General features: G+C 37.4%; 1 protein-coding gene across 3 annotated transcripts; it reads left to right on the top strand.

The window, feature by feature from the left end:
* Nucleotides 1–1,797: 1,797 nt before the first annotated feature.
* On the top strand, nucleotides 1,798–24,140 carry itga6a (integrin, alpha 6a). 3 transcript variants are annotated; one of them, XM_044365656.1, is made up of 26 exons: nucleotides 1,799–2,105; nucleotides 11,724–11,848; nucleotides 12,104–12,183; nucleotides 12,284–12,545; nucleotides 12,721–12,852; nucleotides 14,143–14,356; nucleotides 14,549–14,742; nucleotides 14,830–14,924; nucleotides 15,300–15,427; nucleotides 15,510–15,599; nucleotides 15,691–15,752; nucleotides 15,833–16,002; nucleotides 17,449–17,592; nucleotides 17,703–17,827; nucleotides 18,092–18,251; nucleotides 19,107–19,193; nucleotides 19,290–19,369; nucleotides 19,477–19,554; nucleotides 19,657–19,759; nucleotides 19,852–20,022; nucleotides 20,137–20,226; nucleotides 20,307–20,414; nucleotides 20,518–20,616; nucleotides 20,695–20,820; nucleotides 22,662–22,789; nucleotides 23,264–24,140. In XM_044365656.1, exons 1-25 carry the CDS (start codon nucleotides 1,927–1,929, stop codon nucleotides 22,767–22,769), a joined length of 3,210 nt encoding a protein of 1,069 aa, XP_044221591.1. In that variant the 5' UTR covers nucleotides 1,799–1,926; the 3' UTR covers nucleotides 22,770–22,789; nucleotides 23,264–24,140. The 3 variants fall into 3 exon arrangements, with proteins under 3 accessions (XP_044221590.1, XP_044221592.1, XP_044221591.1); XM_044365655.1 differs by lacking the exon at nucleotides 22,662–22,789 and having other exon boundaries at nucleotides 1,798–2,105; XM_044365657.1 differs by having other exon boundaries at nucleotides 1,798–2,105; nucleotides 22,662–23,320.
* Nucleotides 24,141–24,321: the final 181 nt, after the last annotated feature.

The raw sequence follows: 24,321 nt of genomic DNA, 5'->3' as shown, positions 1-24,321 counted from the left end.
ATACTCAAAATGTAGGAGGAAAGTGGCCACATATGATGCCAAGATTAGGACAGATAGATAAACAATATGTATTTTGTTAATAGCTATTCTGCAGTTGTTTTTTTAAATCTGCAATCTGCAATCCAATCTTTAAGTCTTATCATTTTCAGCAAATCTTTTTGATCTGTAAGCCACTAAATTCTTATTTTTCTTGTGATTCAACAACAGTGAAAGAGGAAGTCATGTATTGTTGTCTAACTTGTCATGTGATTTTGGATTTGACATGAATGTTTTGCATTTTCAGCATGGGGGAACATGAAGGAAGATGCAAGTCAATTATAATGAAATTGTTATTGTATTTGGTTTAATCTATAATTCAAATGTGAGCAAAAAAAGTAGAACCACTATCAAAACTCAAAATGCAAAACTGGAACATGTTAGTACACTCAGAATTATTGACAGATTCTTTCATACAAGTTAAGTCACTTTTTATTTATGGAGTCCAATATCACAAATCAAAAATTTGCCTCAGGGGCCTTTACAATCCGTACAGCATACATCATCCTCTATCCTCAGACCCACGATTCAGATAAGGAAACTTCCCCCCAAAAAACTTTAACAGGAAAAAATTACAAGGACATACTGTAGAAGGACTTAAACAAGCAACAATAAGCAGCGGAAAGTTTGATTCAGTTCAGATCAGTTCAGAGTTCCATATTGTCCCTCAGGGGGCAAAAGGCCTTTTTCACAGAAGACATTTTGACATGTCACAGTAGTTAAAACACAGACATTGAAATGAATGATGGCTGAATTCCATTTAGCTGCTTCACTTTCAGAGTCCTGGTACTGTTCATGTTGCCTCACTGTCACAGCTTACTGGGACACTTACTGTATAGAACAGATCCATTGTTAATGTTATTACCTGTGCTTTTCCTTCTATGACAAGTTGAAATGTCTGCTGCGGCCTGTTTGAGGCAAGCTGGTCTGCAAACATAAAACACAAAATCATAATAAACAACTTATTTGCACACAAGACTAAATATCTGAGAAGAGGAATACAATCATAAAAATGAAGAAAAAAATCCATGGCTGACCTGCAGTGTACAATGAAAACACATTATGTCAAAAGTGCAAGTGCATTTGCAAAATCTAGACATGCACCAAAGTTTATTGACAACTTAATTTTTCTAGTTTGAGTCAATTGGGCCCATATGTTTTTATATATATTGGGGCTTTTTATGCCTTTTTTCATTATAGGGACATTGGAGAGATGACAGGAGTTGAAGAGAGAGAGTGATTGTGGGTGACAGACAAACAAGAGTCCGGAGCCGGATTTGAATCACAGCCATTGCATTTATAAGGCGTGAATCTTAATCAGTAGGCTATCTGGGCGCCAATTGGGTTCATATTTTTGAATTATCATCAGCTGAGAAACACATAAAACACAGATTGTCCATCTTAGACAAATGTTTCAATTATGTACATGTAAACACAACCTACATCATATTCATATAACTTTTAGTTATTTATCCAATTTTAAATGGAACTTTGATCTATTGACTCTTGGAATATAAATTTATTTTGTTTAATTATATTTACTTTTAAATATATGCATTTATTTATTTTTGTATATGGTTATTGTAGCCTTACTGTTGTTTAATTTGTTTCTTTTTCTGTAGGAATCCATTGTAGTTGTTGCTACTAGGATCTGTATCATGAGTACGTAAGTAAACAAAGTTGTAAAAAGTATAAAGGCTGGTCAAAAATATACTGAACACTGTTCATCCTGGTGACCAGTGGTGGCGCAGTGGAGCAGGAGCCCGGCCGTGAAACAAGCAGCAGCAGCAGCAGCAGCTTCCAGTCAAACTGCACCGGCTGAGCGCAGAGGAGCAGCGGGCTGAGCAGCTCTAACTTCGGACTACAGGACAACATCTGGACCGCACTGCAATGCTGCTGCAGGGAGCGCACTCGGCTGTTTATGTTGCACTTTTATATTTTCTCGATCCCACTTTGGTGCTCGCCTTCAACCTGGACACCACTCATGTCATCAGGAAAAACGGAGAGCCGGGGAGTCTGTTCGGGTTTTCTCTTGCCATGCACCGGCAACTGAACCCGGATAAAAGAATGTGAGTGATGTCTGCTTTCCATCTACCTGTGATTGTTTTTGTAAAATTGCAGCTCCGTTATCAGAAGCACCAGATCTAAACATTTTAAACATATCATTAACCTGACTTCTCTCCATCCGAAGTTATCTGGATTGTCCTGGGCTGTGTTTCAAGGGGCCACATCCTCTTAATTTAAACAGGATTCTGCATTGGCAGCACTCATAATTTCAGGCGTAGAAGCATCCTATAAAAATTTTGCTCCAGTACCAGTCTACTAAAGCCTTTTAAAAAGAGATTGACTGTCTCCATGGGATGCCTTGAATGTGAAATGGGAAGCAGCCTAAAGACAACAAGTGAATAAACAATGGTTATAACTGTCATGCAAATGCATCTGTAAGGTCAATGTAAGGAGCACTGAGAGGATAAATAATTGCTCAAACTTTTTCACAAAGAAGATTTTTCTATTAAGTTGCTTGCCTACATTTTTATCCTTAATGATCTACTGTTAAGTGGTGTTTAGAGAACTTAAATGTTATTTTAATAATTAAACAGGTGCATTTCCACTCTACAGTTTTACCTGTTAAGTTTGGTCTGTGAACAGCAGTGAGAAGTTGCGTGAGGAAGCTTTTTAGTTGACTTTGGTGTGTATAAATGGAAAATTTACAGATGGCACATTTTTAGGAAGACATTCACATGTACACAAAGGATCCAGGTCAGAGAGGTGAAGTTGTAAAATGTGTCCTTGATGCAGGAGTTGTAGGGATGTCTGGTGATGTTTCAGTGCATACAGTAAGCCATTTCCTTTGGGTGGCTCTGAGGGGGTAGAAAAGACGTCAGCGTGGTGAGCCAGATCATCCTGCTACGGGGGCAAAGTGAGAAGAGGGGTGGCATGTCAAAGCCTGCGGCGAAGAAGCATGCAAGAGCTACTATATAAGACCCTGCAGTGGCATGTTGAGAGAAAGAGAACAAGGATGAGAAGCCCTGATAACAAGACTCAAAGAGAGTTTTGCCAAAGATCACATAGATTAGCTTTAACTTGTGGAATTTTATCTAACTGGTGTTTTGACTTCATGTAGGATTTGAACTGAACACACAAAACTGGAAGCTGTTTATAAAATGTGTTATTTTACAACACAAAGGTCTCTACATCTTAAAATGAGTCATTTTTACATCTGTCAGAGCTGACAAGTGTAGACAGAGTGAAAAGTCATGAAACTGAATGTAGTATTTGTTGGGCAAACAGAGGCTCGAAATGTGACACTGGCTTGATAGTTGGGTTTCAGCCAATAAAAGTCAGAGGAGAGTGAAGGTTTGCCGTGTTTACATGAGACCTAGTTTTGGCAAACATACACAGAATTCAGCTTACTCGTTGCTTCTTGTGAACATAAACTGTGTTAAAGTTAGCGTGTAAAATTTAACAATGATTGAAGGCACGAATTTTTACAGACATAACAAGAGCTGCAACAAACAATTATTTTGATTATTGACTAATCTGACTATTATTCTCTCAATTAATCAATTAGTTGTTTCTTCTCTAAGATATCAAAAAAATAATTAAAAATGTGCATCACCATTTCATAAAGCCCGAGCTGACGTCGTCTAATTGATTGCTTTGTTAAACCGACTGTCCAAACCCAAAAATATTCAGTTTACAATCACATAAAAGCAGCAAATCCTCACATTTTAGAAGCATAAATTAAAGAATGTTTGACATTTTTACTTGAAAGTGACTTAAATGATTGATCACTCGTCAAAACCTATTAATTTTCGGACTAATCAATTAATTGACTAATTGTCAGCTGAGCTCTAATCAATTTATCTATTAATGGACAAAATATATAGATAATGAAGTCAATCATTAGTTGCAGCCTTGGTTATAACACATCCACATTGTCTCTTACATCTTGGTTGAAAATATATTGAAACTGAGTTGCTGTACTGAAATGTTCTGCACTGCTCGTCGTTGTGATTAAGTAAAGTATGGAATAAACAGCAGCTCCCTCCGCGTGGCCATGATCTCCGCTCTAAATCCTCATGTGACCCTGAGCTAATCAGCCAGACGAGTCAAGTGAAAGCTCCGCTGAGCGCCGACGTATGTAATGCAACAAAACAGCCCTTACTTAAAGCTGTGAGGCACATCGGCCTCTCAGACCCACTGGGCTCATGAAACCACAAGTCAGCAATGTGTTACACACGCTGCATCTGTCTCTTTTGTTCTTGTACAGACACGTGTTTGATGATGATCACTAGCAGCTGTAAAACTCTGCTGGCCATCAACTGCTTTCATTAATCTCATCATAATAAATCATATGTGAGGAGATGAACGCTGGCATCTATAAACACTGAATCTGAGCAACATGTGTAACTTGATAGATTACATTTCTCTTATGTCAAACCCGAACCCGAGCCTTTTGTCCCTTCTGTGTCTCAGAGCTAAAATACAAATCTCTCCCACTTTACTGTAATTAAAAAACTAATCCTCTGCTGATTCAAGAGATATCCATGTTGTTCCTCTAATGGTTTCAGTGAAAGCACTGTGTGTTTACGTCTTCCTTCTCATATTGGTTGAGTGGAGGAAACAACCAGATCCATGTTTCACCACCAGACTGGACATAATGTGCTGTATTGGAAAGAGGCAACTGGATGCCTCTTCCATGAATAATGTGTCGGGTTGATGATGTGGTTAAAACATTCTCTCAGTGAAACCAGAGAAAAAGGCCATTTGACTGGACATGCAAGGCCATCTGTGCACATGTAACCTGATAGATGAAGTTTGGCTTGTTTGAAGAGACATAATGTAGCTTAGAAAGGGTTAATAAACACATTTTAAACAAGTGAATTTGAGACTATATAAATCTTTTTTAAAAAACTTTACCTCTACTTAAAGTTAATCTTTACTAATCTAAATATTCATGCTTCCTTTTGTGATGTGCAACTAACCGATTACAGGTCAGCACCAATCATTACGCATCTGTGTGTGTGTGTGTGTGTGTGTGTGTAAACTGAAACAGTTAGAACAGCTGCAGTAGTCCTTGTGGCTTTAAGTACACAGCTGTGAGGGCACTGCAGCACATCTGCTAACAAAGACCAGTGAGATCACTGTGTAAACCCACACCGGTCACTATGCGTTCCCATTTACGCTGCAGTGAAAGACATGTTGCATGATGGGATGTGGTTTCACATTGGCTCTGCAGTGTGTAATTGGATTTACCAGGTGACTGTCCTGGGAAGGAAACATGGATTGCAGCTGTAGTCAGTTTGGTTATGACTTACTTCATAAAATAAGGGGGAGGATTTCTTGTATATTAGTCTCTCAAGAAAACATTGTGTTCATTTTTTCTGCAGAAAATAACACAAAATACTGAAATGCATTCAAATTGTAAACTGAAAAGCCAGTTCCTGTGTCTGCTAGACTGGTGTGTAAATGTCAATGTTACCCCTCAGTTACTTGCTAAATTCTTCAACTGGCACTCTCCTGAGAAGCCCTGCTGTTAAGTTGGAGGCATTTTTTTCTTTATCTCTTCACAAATGTGGTGTTTTCCTGCACATGACCTTGTGGATTTAAGTGGTCTTGCATTGATTGTGAATCAAAACAGCAGGAGGGAGCTATTAGTACTGCAAAACATATGTTTAGATAGTAGGGTTAAGTCCTACTTAGACAAATATTTAATTCATAGTCCCATAAATGTACTACTGCATTCTTTTTGTCATTGCATTTTCATCGTGTAAGTGCTGCTTCTTTGATTTGAATGAAATCTCTGTTTGTGGGAATAAATTGATGGACACCTGTGAAAGTCAATGCAATCCAATTTAGTGTATTGGTTTTACTTACTGGTCATTTCTGAGGCCGTACAGTAGATTGCAGTGTTATTGTGTTGGATTGCATTATATCACAAGGTTTATCTAATATAAAATAACTGAATAACGTCCTCACAGCCCTTCTAATTACACAGGAAATATATTTTTAGTTTGTATTCAGCTTGGCATTCAGTGTCACCCTATATGACACGTGTTAGGCTAAACTGCTGGCGCTCAGGAGCTGAAATGTCAAACTGTAGCAACTTTGTAAAGGCTCATGTTTGTATTTGCATTTCAGTGGCCTTTGTTTGAGGGTTTCCAGTTTGGTCTTCAGTCTTACATCAGACCCCCTCAGGAGAGTCCTTGTTTAGCAAGTGAAGAGGCACGGGGCCGCATAGATCAATAGGTGGGTTACAGAGGGAACCACAGAACCATGGCGAGAAGAAAAGGGTGGAGAGGATTTCCTCTCTATCCTTTGAGAAAATTCCTACACTGTAAGCAGCGTCAGGTCTTTCCCACATTATACTGTAGCTTCCTTACATCTCTGTGAAAGTTCATATTCTAAAACAATGGATCTTATTTTTGTAGTTTTGGCACTTATACTTAAGCATGAAAAAAGACCGAATTGACATTTCATTATTACTCCATTATTCATACCTACTATTGTTGCCCTCTTGTTAGCCATTTCCTGTGAGGCAAAAATGTATTTGATTTGGCTCTAACCAATCATTGGTGACTGGCATAGCCGTTAGTCTGGAGTCACATTCATTAAAGTCCTGATCTCAATAAATTTACTGTTAAACTTCTGGTTAAAAAGTCTCAAGTCTTCATAAGAAAATTGCAAGTCAGTTGCAAAGTCTCTGAATGCTTTCATTTCAGTGCTGTTTGTTAATAGTTATTTTAACGCAGCTAAGACCAAGTCGCTTCAATGCATAATGTCTAATAATTAAACATTCAAGGTGTGCAGCCATACAGGGCTGTTACATTTTTGATTACAATACTGCACAGCAAATTGGCATCAAGGCTGACTGGCCACACAGTATCAAGTTCTGGTCTATAACCAGACTAATCATACTAAATAATTATGAGTATTAGAATATTTTACTTGCCAGCCTCTTTGCATAGACTCAGGGATGCATCTCATTTGTCCATGGGGCACAGTACCACAGTCCATCAGTTTTAAACATCACACAGTTTTGTAACTGTAAAATTATTAAATAAGCTCTGATCACGAGTGGGGGCCTTTCACTTATGGAACAAAATGTGGTCTGTTTTTTTGTGCCCATCAGGCGGTAACTACCACTGACAGGAAGTTTTGGTTTTGTTTATCTCGCAATATAGCTTGCAAACAGTTTGTCAGTATGTAAAAGGTGAGAGACGTCTCTGCGTTCCAGAGGTGTGAAGAACAATTCGTGAACTTACAAGTACAGCAAGTTTAAGACCTGTTAAGTTAAAAAAACAAGTGTCATTTAAATTCTTTGTGATTTTTTTAGCTTAAGCCACATCAGGTCTTAGTGTGCTGCTGAGAAACCACTCTGAATGAATCTGAAATATTGAGTTGAAATACATTGAAAACAGAAATGTAAAGCAGATTCTCAACACTCTTTATCTAATTTTTTTGGTTGTTGTATTACTGCTGAATTGTACTGCATGTGATCAACACAAACACAAAGTATTAAAATGGTGTCAGCAGTCAGACACAACTATATCTGCTGTAACCACATCAAATTATCCTTTACACAGGCATGATGCACATTGTTCATGCTTTTCTCTGCTGACGCCCTGCTGTGGTTCCCAACCTGTTTGGCCCCTTAAAACAAAACAGTGTCAACCTGCAAACCCTGGCTGCAGGTTTCATATATATATGTATATGTGTATATATATTTATATATATATATATATATATATATATATATGTGATTCATGGTGGCTGAGTTTCAGATTGTGTCATTTGAATAATTGGTTCAAAAGTTCAAAGAGGTAAAACTACTAACACTGACCAGTATTTCACAAAAAAGCAAGATTAGAGAAAAGTAAATCAAATCTATTTAGCAGAACTTTTCTTCTTGTTTCCAAGTCTCAGATTTACCTTATAAGCCACTGGAGGCTGCTCCAGTCAGTCTGTGGCAGTACCATATAAACCATATGGCCATTGACTTAACAGAGAAATGAAGTTACAAAAGCAATTAATACTGAAATTATATTATTAATTTTTTACTTTCTCTTTTGAGTCATGATGAGTCAGAAACTTATAGGTCAGGTGTCAAGTCATCAATTAATTCAAAGACAAATCACATTATTTCTTTTCAAAGTCCAAATTCACAAATATTTTGATTGTGATGTGAGTTCACATAAACTCACACAACTTATAAATTATATAACTATACAACTTATAGACTTTCTATAATGTCTAGTTCACATGGGTCTTAAAACTGACGTGTAAAAGAAAAGTTGACAAACCCCTTTCATCAGATAAGTGTTGCTAATAATGTCACCCCAGTGCCCTTCAACATGAGTCACCCGTGAAACACTTCACTCTTGTTCAGGCTACGTGAGAATGTGGGTTTTGGGGAGAAGCTGTGGTCTGCGAGCTAAGACTGGGCAGAACAAGTACATTATTGAACCTGCTCCAAACTAGATTGTCTGCCTATGTCTCCCATTTTCTTTTTTATCACAAAATACAGAAGCTCTTTTAGAGACTAATTGAACCAGTCAAATAGCCACATGACAGCTTTGTTTGGCATGTTAATAATATTTAATAATATTACTTAGATAAAGATACTATATAATTACTTAGATCATGTTAGTTAAAAGTAATGGCTTGAACGGTTGGAATAACTATAGCATTAAAAGCAATGGATAAATTGGCGAGCCTGTTCTCCCACGAAAAACGACACTTTAGATCGTAAATTGACATGATGACAAAGGTTGCCTAACTTTAAAGCTATAATATGTAATTATTCCACATTAAAATGTCTCAGAACAACTAGACCTATGTTATATATTTTGTTGAGTTGTGTACTCACATTATCCCAAATGTTTCCAACAATTAGAAATCTGTAATTTTAATCAAGGTAACGGACCGTTTCATGTGGTCGCCTGTCAATGGCGTCATACCCCTCCACCAAAGAGTATAGTGCATAAGATGCATGCGTCGACGTTGCGTTTGTCCACTACAATTGTGTCTACCAAAGAGTAACTTACACACATACAAGATTATACATTGGCGTTGTGGTTGTTCGACAGAAACTGTTATAAATTGACTTTTATTTGGTTTTAAACCACATTTTCATGACAAATTTAGGTTGTTTTTAACTATATCTTTTAGCTGGATGAAGGATTTTATTTATCGGACGTCTGGATCTTAAGTTATCAGAGAAATAAGCTGGGCAAACGTTAGCAGCAGCTCGGCTAACAGCCCCTCCAGGAAGTCCGGTGCTTGTCAAACATCATTGGAGAAACATTGATTTTTTAGGTGAAACAGCTTTATTCAGTATTTTTACTGATTTTAATCTGTGTGTGCATTTATTTTTGGAGAAGAGGAGACCTCTGTGGATAATTTGGCTCAGCTAACAGCCCGCACCGGACGTCCGGTGCCAGCCGAACAGCGTCAGAGAAACACTGATTTTTTTATGTGAAACGGCTTTATTCAGTGTTTTTACCTGTAATCACCGGGTCTGTTTGTTTTGGTGAGGAGGAGACCTCTGCAGGTAATTCTGCTCCCAGTAAAAACATCCTGAACGGTGAACACTGGAGTAATCCTATTCCGGAGAAGCTGGTTGTTTAACAATGAAGACAACAACTCCCATGATCCCACACTACTTCACACCATCATCACTCTCCGTCTTCTGTTATTGTGTTGATTGAGAGACCCCTAGCGGCTGAAATAACATATTGTACGTTTAAGTACTAACCACATTTTAAGTGATATTTACCCAAATACCAACCAAGTAGTTTTTGTGCCTTAACCTAACCAGACCTTAACCACAGCTTTGTCACACCATAAAACATCATTATTTTTTAACAGTGATTTGTAACAGTTTTGAAAAGCTGCATTCACACTAGCATAGTTAGCTAAAAGTAGCCTAATGGATGAATGGTTTTAATACTAAAATTGTTAGCTAAAAGTAATGGATGATGTTAAATGAGTAAAATAGTTAGCAAGTTATGGATAAATGGTTAAAATTGTTAACTACAAGTAAAAGATATATGGTTTAGAAGTCTAGCTTCGGACACCCTCGGTAGTTGTTTGCTAAAAATAATGGATAAATGGTTGGAATAGCTAAAAATAATAGGTAAATGTTTAAAAATGTTAGCTAAAAGTAATGGGTTATGTTAAATGAGTAAAATAGTTAGGAAAAGTAAAGGTAAAAGGTTTGAATAGTTAGCTATAAGGCTGGTTGAAACGTCCAGCGTGAACTCAAGTGGTAGTTGAACAGCTGGACTGTTCAATTGTATGAAAAAATATACGCTTTTATATCATGAATAGTTCAATAATGTCCAGTTATTCAAAAGGATGAGTACCTACTTGAGTTCATCTAATATGCCTGAGAGAGTACGCCTGACAAATAAGGTTGGGAACCAGTGCATTACCCCACCAGGACATGTTGTTGTTAATCCTTGCAGATGACAATTGTAATAGAAAACATAAGTGCTAAATGTCCACTTTTACTCCCTCAGATTATGTGTTTTAGACTTTGTTTTTTCACTTTAACAATCAGATGGAGAAAAGAAGACGTGGAACGGATTCTTCTGCCAACATTGGCCACAATGTTAGAAATGCAACCTTCGACTTTTTTGAACAAAATGTGGTCTGTTTTTTTTGTGCCCATCAGGCGGAAACTACCACTGACAGGAAGTTTTGGCTTTGTCTATCGAGCACACAAGTCTTGCAATATAGCTTGCAAACAGTTTGTCAGTATGTAAAACGTGAGAGATGTCTCTGTGTTCCAGAAGTGTGAAGAACAATGCATAAATTTAAAACAACAGCAAGTTAAAAATTTGTTAAGTGTCAATTAAGTTCTAGGTGATTTTTTTTAGCTTAAGCCACATCAAGTCTTAGGTCTCATATTTTAATGTTATACATAGTTTTGTGTTATACTGTATATGCTGCTGAGAAACCACTCTGAATGAATCTGAAATATTGAGTTGAAATACATTGAAAACAGAAATGTAAAGCAGATTCTCAACACTCTTTATCTAATTTTTTTGGTTGTTGTATTACTGCTGAATTGTACTGCATGTGATCAACACAAACACAAAGTATTAAAATGGTGTCAGCAGTCAGACACAACTATATCTGCTGTAACCACATCAAATTATCCTTTACGCAGGCATGATGCACATTGTTCATGCTTTTCTCTGCTGACGCCCTGCTGTGGTTCCCAACCTGTTTGGCCCCTTAAAACAAAACAGTGTCAACCTGCAAACCCTGGCTGCAGGTTTCATATATCTGTGAGTCATGGTGGCTTAAGTATCAAAGAGTTTCAGATTGTGTCATTTGAATAATTGGTTCAAAAGTGGCATTTCCATAAAATATTAGAAATGCAACAAGATGTTTTTGTCATTCTTCTTGACAGTGTTCTTGCTGTTGCTATGCCGTCACTATCGCTGTTACTATCATTATTTATCTTTTCACATACATGTAATAAATTCAACAAGATGCTGCTGTGGAGCTTGTTGAAAGGTTGCAAATATAGAAAATTACTTACTGAATGTGGTAACAAGCAACTACAACAAAAAGAAAATTTCTAGCTCTTATCACAAAATCTTGTAATGCTTCAGAAAATAATAGTTTCATTATATTGTTTTTTGTTTTTTTTTCTCCTTCTTTTTCTTCAGGCTTTTGATTGGTGCCCCCAGAGCCAGAGCTTTGGGAAAACAGACCGCCAACATCACAGGAGGCCTCTATAAATGTGAAATTACCCAGTCCAATGATTGTGAGCGCATTGAATTTGACACTGAAGGTGAGAAATGATATATGTATCAATCAATCAATCACTCTATCTATCTATCTATCTATCTATTATTACACTTTTCAGATTTGTATTTGAATTTGTTGTCATAATCTAAGCACAAAGTTTGACTTAATTAGCTTTAAAGCTTTGAAATCTCACATGCAAAAAAGATAGTAAGTAGACGGTTTTGATTCAATTTATTTATTTCCAAATGTCAAGGATTAATATCCCTGTTTATGTCATTGTCTTGCTAAATTTTGAAAGAGGACATATCCATTGAGAACAAGGAGAATCAGTGGATGGGGGTGACGGTCCAGAGCCAGGGTCCTGGAGGAAAGATTGTGGTAAGTCAAACTGAGTGTCTGAAAAATAAGTGATCTTTAGTCCTGGTGTTATCTTTCATCAACATATGAACTTAAACATAGATGTGCTCTGTAATTTCAGACATGTGCTCACCGCTATCAGAGGCGCTTGTTTGTGAACACCCCCCAGGAGTCCCGTGACATCACAGGGCGCTGCTATGTCCTGAGTCAGGACTTGACCATTGATTTGGCCTCTGATGAGGACGGTGGCAACTGGAAATTCTGCGAGGGCAGAACAAGAGGCCATGAGAGGTTTGGATCCTGCCAGCAGGGTCTGGCTGCCACCTTCACCAAGGACTACCATTATGTGGTGTTTGGAGCACCAGGAGCTTACAACTGGAAAGGTTTCCAACCAACAATAACTAATTAACCATAACTACACATTAAATTTACAGTAATTATTGTAGGAACCAAGTTTCTCATTCTTTTAAACAAGTAATGTGATCATTTGTACTCCATTTGGTCTGTTTTTTGTTTGGGGTTTTCTTTGTCATCCTAAAATAAACATTTATAATGCAGGTATTGTGCGAGTGGAACAAAAGAACAACACTTTGCTGGAAATGGGAGTGTATGATGACGGCCCTTATGAAGTTGGAGATGAGAATCTCTTTAACCCTGACCTTGTGCCCGTACCTGCCAACAGCTACCTCGGTAAGTGTCTATGCACAAGACGGATATACTGTAGCTATTTTTATGTGTTTGCCCGTATCCTGTTGGCTCAATAATATGTTGTGATTACTTCCTTTGTAGGACAGCATTGTCAACAAAATTATGTTGTGAGTCGTGATTTACTGTTTGGATATATTTTCATGCTTACCTTGAGATCAGTGTTCGTTATTTCTCGAAAAAATCATCTGTTGTTCATTCCATTTGTGTTCACAGGAACTAGTAAACATGGCATTTCATGTAAATTTTCACCTTTAGTTAGTTTTTGGTTTTGGATTTTTGTTTCAAACAAAGATACATGTAAAAGCATTTCCCACCAACACAGAGATGTTCAGTTCCCACAACAAGCCACAACATCAGTGTGTTCCACTAAAACAGTGGATCCAATACTGGGTGGCACATATGATGATGATGGAAAGTTGAATATATAGTTTTTCACAGCAGACAGTTTAACTTGTCAAACACAGGTGTGACTAATATTATGAATTGCTGCATTGGAATAATTGCTGTAACTGTCACAACGTCACAGTCATTATTGTTATTAGTTCCTCTCACGCTTTTCCAGTGGAAGTCAAAACATCTGCTGCGAAAAAGGTCTTTGGATCTGATTCATTTGGGAACAATAAGATTGAGGTTTGCAAGAATGATTTAGAAAGCAAAATGACGTGTAAAAGTACAAGACTGGCAGTGATTCTAATAAAGCAAACCTATCTAAATATGAAAAAGCTTATTTTGGTCTCAAGTTGACTGTTAATATAGCAGAAGAGCTTTGTGTCTTTTTGGAAAGTTTAACTTGCATTTTTTATTTTCACAACAAGTAACAAATGAGAAACATGCACTGAAGGTCATGTTCTTGATAATGGTATTTTAATAAAGCTAAACTTGGCTTCTTTTGGTACTAGTTTTCCAAGTATTGCTACCAGATGACAAAAAATGCAATAAATATAAATTGGAAAGGGCATGCATTTTTGTCTTCCTTTGGAGAAGGGCACGGCATGAAAAAGTGTGGGAACAACTGCAAGAGATCATGTCCTTGCTTCACTAGCGACTTCTACAGGTTGGTCAGGGTACCTGTGCAGAGATCGGAGGATATTGTGAATCTTTGTAGATAAAAAGAAATGGCTGAAAACTCCATTTCTATCTGAGGAGACACTTAGATGTCTACACCCTCCCCAAGCCATCAGTGGAAGTTGGCAATGACCGTACAACAGGGGGAACTCGCTCTTCTTCTTTTATGTGAGACAATCATGTCGTACAACATCTGTCGCACTTTAGGATTCTCCCTTGATTCTGGACACAGTGTCACCAGGAGCCGTGGCCTAACAGTGGTGGCTGGAGCTCCCAGAGCCAATCACAGTGGAGCTGTGGTCCTGTTGAAAAAAGACAGCAAAAGCTCCACCAGTCTCTCTAAGGAGCATACACTGTACGGGCAAGGACTGGCATCCTCTTTTGGATACGACGTGGCTATAGTGGACCTGAATGCGGATGGGTATGTAACATGTCTCACTGCCTTTTTTCTGCGCTAGTATGCAATTAATTTGTAAAAAAGGACCTGACATCTTTTAATATGACTATGTCTTATCTATTTCTAAAATGTCAATGTTTAGCTTTCAGTGGACTAATCTATTAGGTTATATTCTGTATGCTTCTGATAAATATTTACTTCCTTTGTTTGATCTAGATGGCAAGACATAGTTGTAGGAGCCCCACAGTTCTACATGAAGGACAGAGATGTTGGTGGGGCTGCTTATGTTTATATCAACAAGGCGGGAAGGTGGGACAGGGTCACTCCTCTCCGTCTCAATGGAACCAAAGATTCAATGTTTGGACTGGCAGTGGAGAACATTGGAGACATCAATCAAGACTCATATGAAGGTAATTTAGCTGTTGGTTTGTACTTTATTAATGGTTTCTCTATCAGTAGCTGTTACATAAACTGTTTTCTTTCTCTCTCTCATACAGACATCGCCATTGGAGCTCCCTACGCTGACGGCGGGGCAGGAAAAGTCTACATTTATCACGGGTCTGCAAAAGGAATCAACACCAGCCCTGCACAGGTTGGTTTTGTGGGGCTTTGTTCAAGAAATTCTGGAGAAAACTTTTCAGATGGTCAAGACATCGATTTGTGGAGGGTGTTATGTGAAAAGAGATCAGAGAATGGTATTTTTATTTATGCAGAATTGATAATTATAGAGAGGCCAGCAGACAGGGAGGGAGAACACACTGGACACAGGATGTCTTTAATGTTGTACTTTAAGCGTTTTCTGCTCTGTTTGTAGTCTTTTCACCCCTGTATGCACCACTGACCAAATTAATTTCCTCTTTTGGACAATGAAATTTGATTGGATTTGAAAAAACTTTTACCTATATATAAAACAAAATAAGAAAATTATATTATAAAATGTTTTAAATTATAATTCTTTCTTTATTAGATCCTTTCAGGAAAAGACCATAACATCCGAATGTTTGGATATTCTCTGGCCGGGAACATGGACCTGGACAGCAACTCTTATCCAGACCTGGCTGTAGGCTCTCTGGCAGACACAGCTCTAATCTACAGGCAATTGTTTCCTTACTCATGATAAGTGAATTCAAACCCCACTGATTGCTACAACAACTTCATTTAACAACCTTTCTTACAGGGCACGGCCTGTCATTAGCATCCGCAGAGATGTCAAAGTATCTCCACAGGAAATTGACCTCACAATCAAAACCTGTGGTAACAGCATTTGGTAGGTACTCTAATATTCAAACATTTCAATGGACTTCATAGTAAAAACTCCGTGTGTTATAATTGATCAAAAATCCATTTTCTATTCATAGCCTCACTGTGGACGTGTGCTTTGCCTACAAAGCAAACCATGCATCTTACAACCCCAGAATAAGTAAGTGACAAACAAGTATTTCCCAGATCCAAGATAGTCCAGTCATTCTTTCTTACATGTACTTTCCCTCTACACTGCAGCTATCAGCTATTCTGTCGAGGCGGACAGAGACAGCAGGAAACAAGGGCTGCCCTCCAGAGTGATGTTCTTGAACAAATCCCGCACCGAAACAGACTACCAGTTTAACGGCACCGTGGACCTCCGTGGCCAAAACCAGGACACGTGCGTCAAGATAAAAGCTAAACTAAAGGTAAAAGATATTGATCACAGTTACATCACATTAGCGGGATATAATCCACTCAGAGAGCAATTTGGGTTAGTCAGCACCTGTTGGAGGAATTTACTGAAAGATCTACTGAATTTAGAGTAGTGCTGGCACAATATCTTAATGGTAGAAAAACAGAAAACTAACCTTTAAGGATCATGTGGCCTCAATTGCTTGATCGTGTCTATTTTTTGCCCTGAACATTATCAGGAAGATTAGATCCTACCTGTCTGAGCATGCAGCACAACTCCCGGTACAGGCTCTCATAATATCATGCATTTACTACTGCAACTCCTTACTGGCAGGCTTCCCCGCATGTACATTCAAACCTCTGCAGATGATCCAGAATGCTGATATCCCTCCACTGGCTCCCAGTCGCTGCCCGCATCAAATTCAAAACCCTGACACTCACTTACAAAACACCAACTAAAGCAGCTTCTGCCAACCTGAACTCCCTCATTCAGGTGTATGCTTGCTCATGCTCATTACGCTCTGCCAATGAAAAGCGCCTGGTACCATTACCACAACAGGGCCTTAAGTCGCGAGCCAGAATCTTCTCTTCTGTAGTTCCCTGGTGGTGGAACGAGTTACCAAACTCTGTTCGATCAGCAGAGTTCCTCTCAGTCTTTAAGAAAAGAGTAAAGACCCAGCTCTTTGGTGAACACCTCCGCACTTGATGGACTGAAAAAAAAATAATGATCTGCTTCTATACACTCTATGCATTGCCTCAATGCACTTACTCGCGTTGTTTTCTCCTGACTAGATCCCTGCTTGTGTTGTATCAACTCTCAGATGTATGTCACTTTGGATAAAAGTGTCTGTTAAATTAAATTCTAAAATGTAAAAGAAAAGCTATATAAATGTATTTTTGTAGCAATTCATCGGAGTGCTTGCACATCATGTATCAATACATTTTTGGAGTTGCAAGCTTGTAGAAATCTTTTTTCTCGTCAATACAACTCAACAGTCACAATATCTCTCTGCTTTTCCTTTCTTATGTGTATTGCATCACAAATAGAGTAATTCATGTGCACATTTTTGCTACAGTTGCTGAAGTGAATGTGGGATAAAACATTCTTACACCCACCAAAAAATTTTTACGTCACTGACAAAATATGTAAAGTCTGCATGCATACTGTGACAGAAAGCTGCAGAATATTTTGACCATCATGGTCTTGAACCTTAGTTGAGCCTCTCTCCTCCTATGATGGGAGCCGATCAAGACTAAGGCTGGTTATGATAAAGAAATGGCTTTAGACATTTTGAAAGACGCCTGCAGCAGAGGATAGTAATTTAATTAATACAAGCAGAATATAATGTTATCTTTTTTTTCAATAAAATACTGACAATCTCTTCTTACATAGAGAAACATTCCTATTGTAAAATAGTTATTATGCTCTACACTACCATGACTGTTTCTGATTTTCACAGGACAATATTAAGGACAAGATGCGTAGCGTTCCTATTGAAGTGTCTGCAGAAATCATGAGTACTAAGCGTCACAAGGCAAAGAACGGCCTCCCCCAGCTTATGCCCATATTGGACTCCTCTCAACCGAGCAAAGAAGTCATTGAGGTAAACAATCAGGCTGGAATAATTATTATTAAACATAGAAACTCAATAAAGTTAATGACATAATGCTCACAGTTTGTATATGGCTTTGTTATTATTTGTCATTGTTGCAGGTTAACTTTGTAAAAGAGGGATGTGGAAATGATCATATTTGTCGGAGTAACCTGAAGATGGACTACAAATTATTCTACAAACAAAACAACAAAGACATCAAAGACATTTACACTCCATTACCCATGTAAGTTCTAACATTTCAACTCTAAAAAAAAAAAAGTGGTTAAATGCTATTTTAAAATTGTCTTAAGATAAGGTATCATGTATTAATTAAATCTGCATTAAACAACTATAGTACAGTATATGTGTCTGCTCAATGTGGCAAGTAATAATTGTTGGATAAAACATCTTGATAAGCCAATATTATTACATGAAAACAATGTACCACAAGCCTGTTTTCCTCCCCAAGCTCAACCTGAAATGAGTGGTCATGTTTGTGTATCTGCAGCGAGAACAACATCCCTGTGTTTTATCTGAATTACGAGAGAAAGGACTTGGCTCTGCGGGTGACAGTGAACAACATGAATGGAGACGATGCCTATGAGGCAAAGCTGGTGTGCTCGGTCCCAGATACTCTGTCATATTCTGGAGTCCGCTCACAGCAGATGGTAAACCAGCCACACCAGTGACCCCATGTGGGTGTAATGAATGTTGCATAGATGAGAAATGATGAGATAACTTTACTACCACTAGAAAAAGTAAAGTTTGGCCTGAGGTGAGAAGAGCTCAGTCTCAGCCTCAGCTTGTCAGGCTCAGTCCTGCATTATCAGACTTGGCTCAGATTTCCTCTTTCTAAGCTGTATTTTTCCAGACTCGACGGTACTTAGGCTCACCTGTGCTTTAGTGTAATGCTATCATTACCATGATAACATTTAGCATTAGGGCTGAGTAGTTTTAAAACATGTTAAGATACAGTATAACAAAATGAGAAATTCAAAATCCTTTTTTTTCACGTAGGACGCCAAACTTCTCAAATGTTGTCTAACCACAAGCAGCTTTACAAGAACTTTGTCTAAATAAAATAATCTGAGATTGTCAAAACTTTGTTTGCTGTGCTGCAGACACATTTTGGTTGGTTCCAAAAGTTACTGAGGTTTGATATCCAGCTGTATTTAGCATATAAATAATGTTACAATGTTAACATTTGTTCAGGTCCCATAAATATCTGGATGCATTCATAGGAATAATGGAACCACTGTTTCTAGGTCACCTCAAACATATCTTATGATTTCTGTTCAGCAATGTCTTGTGAGATTTTGGTCAACAAATATGCAGATATCTATCCATCTGAAATAAGCTAATATTGGCTGATACGTTTATCGGCCGGGCGATTTATTGGTTGGGGTATAGTTACAAAAAAATTGAAAATTATACTGCAGCTGCAATATTTCTAATGACTGTGAATTGTAGTTTAAACACCATCCAGTATGTATATGTATATATTTTTTCAACATGTTTTCCAGATGGAAAAGCAGATTATCTGTGTTGCCAATCAGAACGGCTCTCAGGCGGACTGTGAGTTGGGGAACCCTTTTAAGAGAGACTCAGAGGTACGAACTCGCTCTCATCACATGCTCATCCTGACACTTAATTGTTGTACGTCAAATGAGAGAGCTGTTTTTCTTTTCTTTTTTTTCCCCCAAAAGACTTCATTTTACATCATCCTGAGCACTGTGGGTATGACTCTGGACACCACAGAGATCGACATTGACCTGCAGCTCCAAACGTAAGTGCAGCTGCTTCATGTTCATGCTTATTTCCTGTATTTTTAAGTAAGTTGCTGTTAATACAGATCAGTGCATGACACTATATTGGTGTGTTTTTGTCCTTCAGAACCAGCGTACAAAAAAATATTGGCTCTGTGAAAGTAAAAGCCAAAGTGATGATTGAATTGCCGTTGTCGGTCAGTGGGTAAGTGTGTTGTTGTAGATCATCTTGTCAAACAACATTTTGGCTAGAGATACAACAACTGCAACAGTACGTGAAATAAAAATGTTTGCTTGTCTTCCTCAGGGAAGTCAGCCCTAATTCGGTGTCTTTTGGAGGTTCTGTGAAAGGAGAAAGTGCCATGAAGACAGAAGAAGAGATTGGAAGTTTGATTAACTATACATTCAGAGTATGTTTATTAATCAGATGTTTGAATCAGTATTATCATATATTTTTTTCATATGAAATAGGCAAATCCAACCGTATTGATTTTTTCATTAGATAAATGACTTGTGGAAGTCGTCTGTCAAAGCATCACTACACATCAAGTGGCCCAAATGGAACAAAGATGGGAAATGGCTTCTGTACCTGGTGAAGATCACTGCTAAAGGAGGAACAGAGGACATCTTTTGCTCTCCTGAGTCTGAGATCAACTCTCTCAAACACATCCAGGTAGTGTTTTTTGAACCTTTATGCAAAATCAGGATTGGCCAGATGTCAGCTATCACAGAAAACCTGCGCTTGTTAGTTCAACTTTTGAATTCATGAAAAGAAATGTGCTTTCAGGAGTCCTCTGCATCCAGGACAAAACGGGAAATTGGAGAAATAAAAACTGGTCGCAAAAAGTCCTCACTGTCAGGCAAAAAGAAGGTTTTGGTGAGTTTTGGTTTAGATGCATTCATGTTTCATAGAGGTATAGATAGATATGATGTCTTACAGATCTCTTTCCTTCCTAGTCGTGTGAGAATGGGCTCAAATGTGTGGAGTTCAAGTGCCCCCTGCAGGGATTGGACGGTACAACAGTGGAGCTGAGATCTCGTCTGTGGAACTCGACCTTTCTTGAGGTAACACACATTGTGTGTTTCAACCATGTCTCATGATATTGCTGGAATCACACCTCTTGACACACTCTGTCTTATCTGAGCGTCTGTTTTTGTTTTCACACAGGATTACGCTTCTCTTTCGTCCTTGGATATCATTGTGAAGGCCTTGCTCGTGCTTCATACTCAGGCTAAAAACATGATCCTGAGAACGCCTGACACTGACGTAAATATCACAACGACCAGACCAAATTATCAACTGTTTACTGTCTTAATCCGAACTCACATTTGATGTTTATTGCAGGTGATACTGAGGGTGTCTCCAGAAAATGTGGTTGCACAGTATGGAGGAGCTCCCTGGTGGATCATACTGGTGGCGGTTCTCGCAGGCATCTTGATTTTGGCGTTGTTGGTATTTCTACTCTGGAAGGTGAGTGCAGGGATGTTACATCTTCATGTTGCCCATGTTTGGTAAGACACAAAAAAATAAAAGACAACGAATGAAAATGGGAGATAAAACATGAAATTCATTAAACCCTGTCAGGACACTTTGAACTTGTAAAAAAGTAACATGAAAAAGTTTTGTTAGTTTTAATTTGCTGGTTAACAAGCTAATTTTTTTTCAGGATTTGCTGCTTTTCTCTTTTTTATATTATTATGAATATCAGGAATGCGTTGATACAATTTTTTCAGTCCTGATACTGATACCTGGGCTTTGCTGATACCAAGTACCGATCTGATACAAGTGTTGAATTAATAAGCTGTATGCCTCACTGTATGGAAGAGACTGGGATCATTGTTTTATGTGTAAGGCAACATCAAGCTTGACTTTAACGTTGCTTTCCTAACTTTGTAAAACAAAATGTAACAAATAAATACATAGATATAAATTTACTGAATTGTTAATTATTAAAATAATGGTATCCGATATCAGATGAGTCAGTATCAGACCAATATCTGATATCGGTATCAGTATCAGTGCATCTCTAGTGAATATATTGTTGTTGTTTTGATTGTTGGTCAGATAAAATAATACCTTTGAAGACCTCACTTTGGGTTGTAGTAACTTGTTGCAGGCATTTGACCTTTATAGGTTTAATTATTACTTGATTAATTGGAAATTGAAAAAAAAATCTGATTAATCAACATGAATTAGTTTTAGTTGTGCTTTTGAATTCACATTATATTTTGTATTATACAAAATATAGTAGAGGAAAATATATAGACCCTTAGAAAAAATCTAAAAGGTAGCGTGACTGAACAAATGTTTTATTCACAATGCGTACTACTGTTTATTGTCCAAAAAATAATTAATTTAAGTGGTGACTGATAGTTTGAACAGTTAAGAAGCAACAAACTTTATTTGGATAATGCAAACTGAAAGCAAATAAAAGCCATAATATCATTTTAATTTAATAAGCAACTGATTACCTGATTTTGAAATGTAATCAATAATGAATACTTAATATTGAAATATAAATACCACTGAACTTACAGCAGTGAAATGTAGTATTTTACTTTAAAAAAACCATCTGCCTGAATTTAAGTAGTGTGCGGTTTTTTTAGGGTTCACAAATTCAGACTTTTCTTGTGTCAAATATCAAAAAAATTGCTTAAATGTATTTAGTATTTTCAGTTTAAAAATCTAATTAGATTGGTCAAATCCCGACACAAATTCAATATGAAAAATTCAAACATGATCTTTGGGCTACAGAACCTGATCAGACCTCTGACCTCTCGGACTAAGTTCTTTCATTATCTAAAAGAGAGAAATTCAATGTTCATATTTTTGGAATTGCAAAACTTGAAATAAAGAGGGGAATTCAAACCACATATATTTAGATAGATGGTTGTCAAAGTAAAATATTATTCAGTCAGTGGCATTTAAAGGAATATTTTTGACATTTAGGGAAATTTTTCTTTCTCGTCAGGAGTTAGATGAGAAGATTAGAGTGGTATCGATCATCTCATCTAACTCTCCGCTAGACTGCGAATAAGCTTAAATTTCAGTATTCAGTTGCTTATAACAGTAAAACCTTTATTTGCTTCCATGTAAACCTACTATCAAGTATTGTATTCATCTGTGTAGAAAGATCAAGATTTAGAGTTTCAGGTGATGTTCATTATTGTGTGAAAAGGGAACATTTGAGCTGTCCAGTATTTTCTTAACATATATTTTCTGTTGTTTGCTGATAGAAGTCATATTGGCAAACTATTTTTACTGATTTAGTCTGTCACTCTTAACAACTCATCACCCTTGCTCCCCCTCAGTGTGGTTTCTTCAAGAGAGCAACAAAAGACCAATACGATGCTGCGTATCACAAGGCAGAGATCCATGTTCAGCCCTCTGACAAAGACAAACTCTCTGCTGAGGCCTGATTTATACTCTCTGAACAGGGGTAAAAACTAGCTGTCAGCATGTGCAGTGACTAATGAACTCACTAAAAAAAAGCTAAATCTGCAGACTTTATACTTTAAATTCAATCAGACACATATTGTACTGAGCTAATGAAACTGGTCATCTGGGAAAATATACATCACACAAAAACATTTAATCCCAATTGTGTATGTGTAAGAGTAGAAATGTGTACTCTTTCATAAGGTTTCTGGTGTTTGTACAATATGTGTCTCTGAATTTTGCCAAAAAAATCAATGCTTTTCATACCAACAGGCTTAATATTAATATTTTTTGTAACTGTGTGCTCTGCAGGTGCTTTGCTGACATCGCTTTTACTGCTTGGCTGTTTGTCCTATTAAAAGCTGCAAAGCATGCTCAACTTTTCTACACATCTCTGTAACTCTGTTGTTTACAGTGTGCACAATTACTCCAGATATTTATCAATTTTAATAACACATTGTGTTTTTTTTCCCAGTGTGGATTCTTCAAACGCTCCAAGCAAGATGACAATGTCCCTCGATACCACGCTGTGCGAATAAGAAAGGAATGTCCTCAGTATACAGATGGACAAGTCAAGCTGGATACTTTTGAGAAAAAACAGTGGATGACAACTTGGGTCGATAATGAAAGTTACTCGTGAACAATTTTTCTGTTAGATGATTTAACAGGGATAACCTGTTTTTTTTTTTTCTTAAATAGTGTCACAAGCCACAAACCCACTGAACCTTGTTTTTTTGTTAATTTGGTGAACATGAAAAATGTATCATGTCATCATCATGTCTTTCAAGTTTTACACTGTATAGATGATTAAATGTCTTTTTGTATGTTTTGTATATATTTAAATACTTCTGCACACTGTATATTTATTTTTTTTGATAAAAAACAGTTTCATTCAGCCAAAGAGTTTTTTTCAGTCTTATTTTTGCCCTGCAAGCAGAACAAGAAAGGGGCAAAGTTTGCTACTGATTTTAAGGAGGCGTACTGTCTGAAACCTTACCGGACGTAAATCTATGCAAAGAAGGTACAGCTAGCTAAGACTCTTATGAATGTAAATCAATATAAATTTTGATGTTTAGTGTTTGACATTTGGATATATTATCATGAAAAATGTACAAATGACCGCAGCTGACTCAAAATGCGAGCAGAGGCCTATTTTCACTATTGTGGCATCCAGGTAGCATCCACTGTACTGTAGGTCATCACTGAAGCGAAGATAACTCTTTTTGTTCCATGTGAGGAATCCAAAGGGAACATAGTAAAAAGAAAAAAGCACCTGAATTGTGACTTTTTAAAGATTTAATGAATAGTGTCTTGTTGAACTGTCAAGTGTAATAAAAATGCCTAAAAACTGAGTGCTACTGTTGAATTTCATTACCATTAGTGTATCCTGTATACAAGTAGAGCTGCAATTAATGATTGATTAATTCTTTCTTTTAATGATTTTTTGATTTAGAAAACGTAAAAATAGTGAAACATTTCCAACTGCCCAGTTTGATATTTTCAGTCAGTACAGAGACTAAAAATATTCTGTTT

This window comes from Thunnus albacares, chromosome 11 (assembly GCF_914725855.1).
Source record: "Thunnus albacares chromosome 11, fThuAlb1.1, whole genome shotgun sequence".
In the NCBI taxonomy this organism is placed as follows: domain Eukaryota; kingdom Metazoa; phylum Chordata; class Actinopteri; order Scombriformes; family Scombridae; genus Thunnus; species Thunnus albacares.
The sequence above is the reverse complement of the archived record's forward strand: the minus strand, read 5'-3'. Positions and strand labels throughout refer to the sequence as shown.

Coding starts and splice junctions, on each gene's coding strand:
- itga6a (XM_044365655.1), top strand. CDS start 1,927: ATGCTGCTGCAGGGAGCGCACTCGGCTGTTTATGTTGCACTTTTATAT. Junction 12,184..12,283: donor GTCCTGGAGGAAAGATTGTG/GTAAGTCAAACT, acceptor CTGTAATTTCAG/ACATGTGCTCACCGCTATCA. Junction 20,821..23,263: donor TGGTATTTCTACTCTGGAAG/GTGAGTGCAGGG, acceptor TTTTTTTCCCAG/TGTGGATTCTTCAAACGCTC.